At 62.6% G+C, this 3,783-nt stretch overlaps 1 protein-coding gene across 1 annotated transcript; it reads left to right on the top strand.

Annotated features, from left to right (window-relative positions):
- Nucleotides 1-2,935: 2,935 nt before the first annotated feature.
- LOC141026965 (uncharacterized) lies at nt 2,936-3,568 on the top strand. The gene is made up of 2 exons (XM_073503874.1): nt 2,936-3,145; nt 3,236-3,568. The coding sequence occupies exons 1-2, from the start codon at nt 2,936-2,938 to the stop codon at nt 3,566-3,568; spliced, it is 543 nt and encodes a 180-aa protein (XP_073359975.1).
- The last annotated feature ends 215 nt before the right edge of the window (nt 3,569-3,783 follow it).

Consider the following 3,783-nt stretch of genomic DNA (forward strand, 5'->3'; position numbering starts at 1 on the left):
AACCCCGCCCCGACGACTGCCGGCGGCTTGGGCGACGAGCCGCCCTGGAAGACCGGCACAGACTCGACGCTCCCCTGCAACCCGGCCGGCGTCCGGCCTCAGTCGACCCGGCCCCCCGCAGCGCTGTCGCCAGCCGGCTGGGCCCGCGTGCCATCGACGACACCAACGCCCGCCACCGCTTCGACCGACTCGCTCTCTCCCTAGAGGTGGAGGAGAGCGGCACCGGCGGACCGGCGTGCTTTGGCCCACGCATCCGGGACGAGCCCTTCCCCAAAGGGTTTACGCTCCCCCGCGACACCCCCAAGTACAACGGCACCGTGAAGCCGGAGGACTGGCTCACCGACTACACCACAGCCATCGGCATCGCCAGCGGCAACCATCGCCTCGCCGTGCGCTACGCGCCGCTCACGCTCCAAGGGTCGGCCCGCACTTGGTTGAACAGCCTGCTAGTGGGCAGCATCAACACATGGGTCGATTTCGAGCAAGCCTTTGTGCGCAACTTCACCGGGACCTACCGGCGACCCGGGCACCCAAGCCAGCTCGCCATGTGCATGCAGGGGCCGGCGAAAACCGGCCGAGAATACCTCGCGCGCTGGACCGAGCTCCGGGACAGCTGCGAGGACGTCCACGAAGTCCAAGCAATCCAGTACTTCGTCAACGGGTGCCGGGATGGCACCCTCCTCAAGCACAAGCTCCTACGCTCCAAGCCGGCCACTATGGTCGCGCTCATGGTGATGGCGGACAAGTACGCCAACGCCGACTCCGCCATGAAGATCCAGGTGGCGCTGGATGAAACCGGCAAAGCAAAGCCGGTTCCCCCTCTGAAGCCAGCCGGCGAAGGAAGCCGGCAGTAGCATAACCAGCAGAACAACAAGCGCAAGGCCTACCAGCCGGCCCAGCGCTACGACAACCGGCTCGTCGCGGTTGCCGAGCAGGCGCCCGTGACCGACCCGACCGCCAAGCGCCGGCAGATCGGCAAGACGACGTGGCAACCCGCCATGAGTTTCAAGGAGATGCTCGACGCTCCCTGTAAGCACCACAGCGGCGCAAGGCCGTCCACGCACACGCTTCGGTAGTGCGCCATCACCAAGCGCATCATGAGGGGCGACATCCCGCCTCCCCCAGCGCCGACTCCGGGAGTGGGGCAGCCGCCTCCGCCGCCCCCGGCTGGCGGCGCGATGCGCGACGACGTCTACCCGGCCCAGAATGCGACTTACGTCATCTTCACCAGCCTCGGCGACGACAAACGCAGCGAGCGCCTCCTTCGGCAGGAGGTGAACACCATCATCCTGGCCAAGCCGGAATACATGCACTAGTCGGAGCGCCCGGTCACCTGGACTCGGGAGGACCACCCGGCCGTCATGCCGAACCCGGGTGGTTACTACCTCATCCTCACCCCACCATCATCGCGCCTCGGCGCACGTGCAAGTTCTCCCGGGTTCTCATCGACGGCGGCAGTAGCATCAACATCCTCTACCGCGACACCATGACCAAGCTCGGCCTCGAGGCCAAAGACCTGGAGCCGACCCAGACAATCTTCCACGGCATCGTTCCCGGCCTCTCCTGCTCTCCGATCGGCCGGATCCGGCTTGACGTCCTGTTCGGCGACAGCAACCACTTCCGACACAAGCCGATCTGGTTTGAGGTGGTGGATCTGTCCAGCGCGTACCACGCGCTGCTGCGCCGACCCGTACTCGCCAAGTTCATGGCGGTCCCCCACTACGCCTACCTGAAGATGAAGTTGCCGGGTCCGAAGGGCCTCATCACCATCACCGGCGACTACCGCAAGTCCCTGGAGTGCACTCGAGACGGCGCCAAGCTGGTCGAGTCGCTGGTCATAGCCGAGGAGCGGCGCCAGCTCGACCGGATCGTCGCCCTGGCCAACGAGACGTCGGCCGTGCCTATCTCGGTCGAGGAGTAGGTCGACGAGGCCTCGTTCAAGCCCTCCAAGGAGACCAAGAAAGTGAAGCTGAACTCAGAAGACCCCGGCTGCAGCAAGAACGTGGTCGTAGGCAGCCGCCTTAACAGCAAATAGGAAGGCGAGCTCGTCGACTTCCTCCGTGAGAATCGGGATATTTTTGCATGGACCCCAAAGGACATGCCGGGTATCCCGAGGAAGTACGCCGAGCACAAACTCCACGTCCGCAAGGACGCCAAGCCTGTCCGCCAACCCCTACGACGTTTCTCCGAAGAGAAGAGAAGAACCATCGGTGAAGAGGTCGCCAAGCTTTTGGCGGCCGGCTTCATCATGAAAGTGTTCCATCCCGAGTGGCTGGCCAATCCAATCCTCGTCCTAAAGAAGAACAAGACATGGCACATGTGTATCGACTACACCAGCCTGAACAAGGCCTGCCCCAAGGATCCGTTCGCCATCCCACGGATCGACCAAGTCATCGACTCCACTGCCGGGTGTGAGCTCCTGTCCTTCCTGGATGCTTACTCCGGCTATCATCAGATCAAGCTGTACCCGGCCGATGCCCTGAAGACGTCCTTCATCACGCCCTTTGGGGCGTATTGCTACATCACCATGTCGTTCGGCCTGAAGAACGTCGGCGCCACCTTCCAGCGCTGCATGCAGAAATGCTTGCTGCCGCAACTCGGCCGCAACATCCACGTCTATGTGGACGACATCGTGGTGAAGACCAAGCAGCACCTCACGCTCCTCGATGGCCTGAAGGAAACCTTCGCCAACCTGCGCGAATACAAAGTCAAGCTCAACCCGGAGAAGTGCGTTTTCGGCGTCCCGGCCGGAAAGCTACTCGGCTTCCTCGTCTCGGAGCGCGGCATTGAGGAAAACCCGGAGAAGATCAAGGCCATCGAGCGCATGCGCAAGCCGGCTCGGCTGCGCGATGTCCAGAAATTCACCGGCTGCTTGGCCTCGGTCAGCCGGTTTCTCAGCTGGCTGGGCAAGTGGGCCTTGCCCCTATATCAGCTAATGAAGAAGACGACGCCGTTCGAATGGAACGACCAGGCGGACGAGGCTTTCCGGGACGTCAAGCGCATGCTCTCCACCGCACTAGTCCTGGCCGCACCAGCCGAAAAGGAGCCGCTGCTGCTCTACATAGCTGCGACCTCGCGGTCGGTCAGCACGGTGATGGTGGCCGAGCGACCAGAAAAGGGCAAGATCCAAGCCGTCCAGCATCCTGTCTAGTATCTGAGCGAGGTGCTCTCTGCCTCCAAGCAGAACTACCCGCACTACCAGAAGATGTGTTACGGCGTGTACTTCACCGCCAAGAAATTGAAGCAGTACTTCCAAGAGCACGTTGTCACCGTGGTCAACACGACCCCTCTTGGCGAGATTATCGGGTGCCGGGATGCCTCTGGCCGGGTCGCCAAGTGGGCGCTCGAGCTAGCCGGCCACACCATCCTCTACGAGTCCTGCACTATGATCAAGTCCCAAGCTCTGGCCGACTTCCTCGTCGACTTGACCGAGACCCAGTACCTGCCACCGCCGCCGGACTCAACGCACTGGACCATGCACTTCGACGGCTCGAAGATGCGTCTCGGCCTAGGGGCCGGCATTGTGCTGTCCTCCCCGAAGGGTGACCGGCTCAAGTACACGCTCTAGATCCACTTCGCCACCTCCAACAACGTTGCCGAGTACGAAGCCCTTGTGCATGGCCTCCGGCTTGCCAAGGAACTCGGCATCCGGCGCATCCTGTGCTACGGTGACTCGGATTTGGTGGTACAGCAGTGCTCCGGCGAGTGGAACGCCCGCGACCCCAACATGGCGACCTACCACTTCCTCGTTCAGAAGCTGTCCGGATTCTTCACAGGCTATGA

This window comes from Aegilops tauschii, chromosome 7, assembly GCF_002575655.3.
Source record: "Aegilops tauschii subsp. strangulata cultivar AL8/78 chromosome 7, Aet v6.0, whole genome shotgun sequence".
In the NCBI taxonomy this organism is placed as follows: Eukaryota; Viridiplantae; Streptophyta; class Magnoliopsida; order Poales; family Poaceae; genus Aegilops; species Aegilops tauschii.

What these genes read in the sequence shown, in the direction of transcription:
- LOC141026965 (XM_073503874.1), top strand. Translation starts at nt 2,936, where the DNA reads ATGAAGAAGACGACGCCGTTCGAATGGAACGACCAGGCGGACGAGGCT. An exon ending in TCCAAGCCGTCCAGCATCCT is followed by an intron (nt 3,146 to 3,235) that starts GTCTAGTATCTG and finishes TTCACCGCCAAG; the next exon opens with AAATTGAAGCAGTACTTCCA.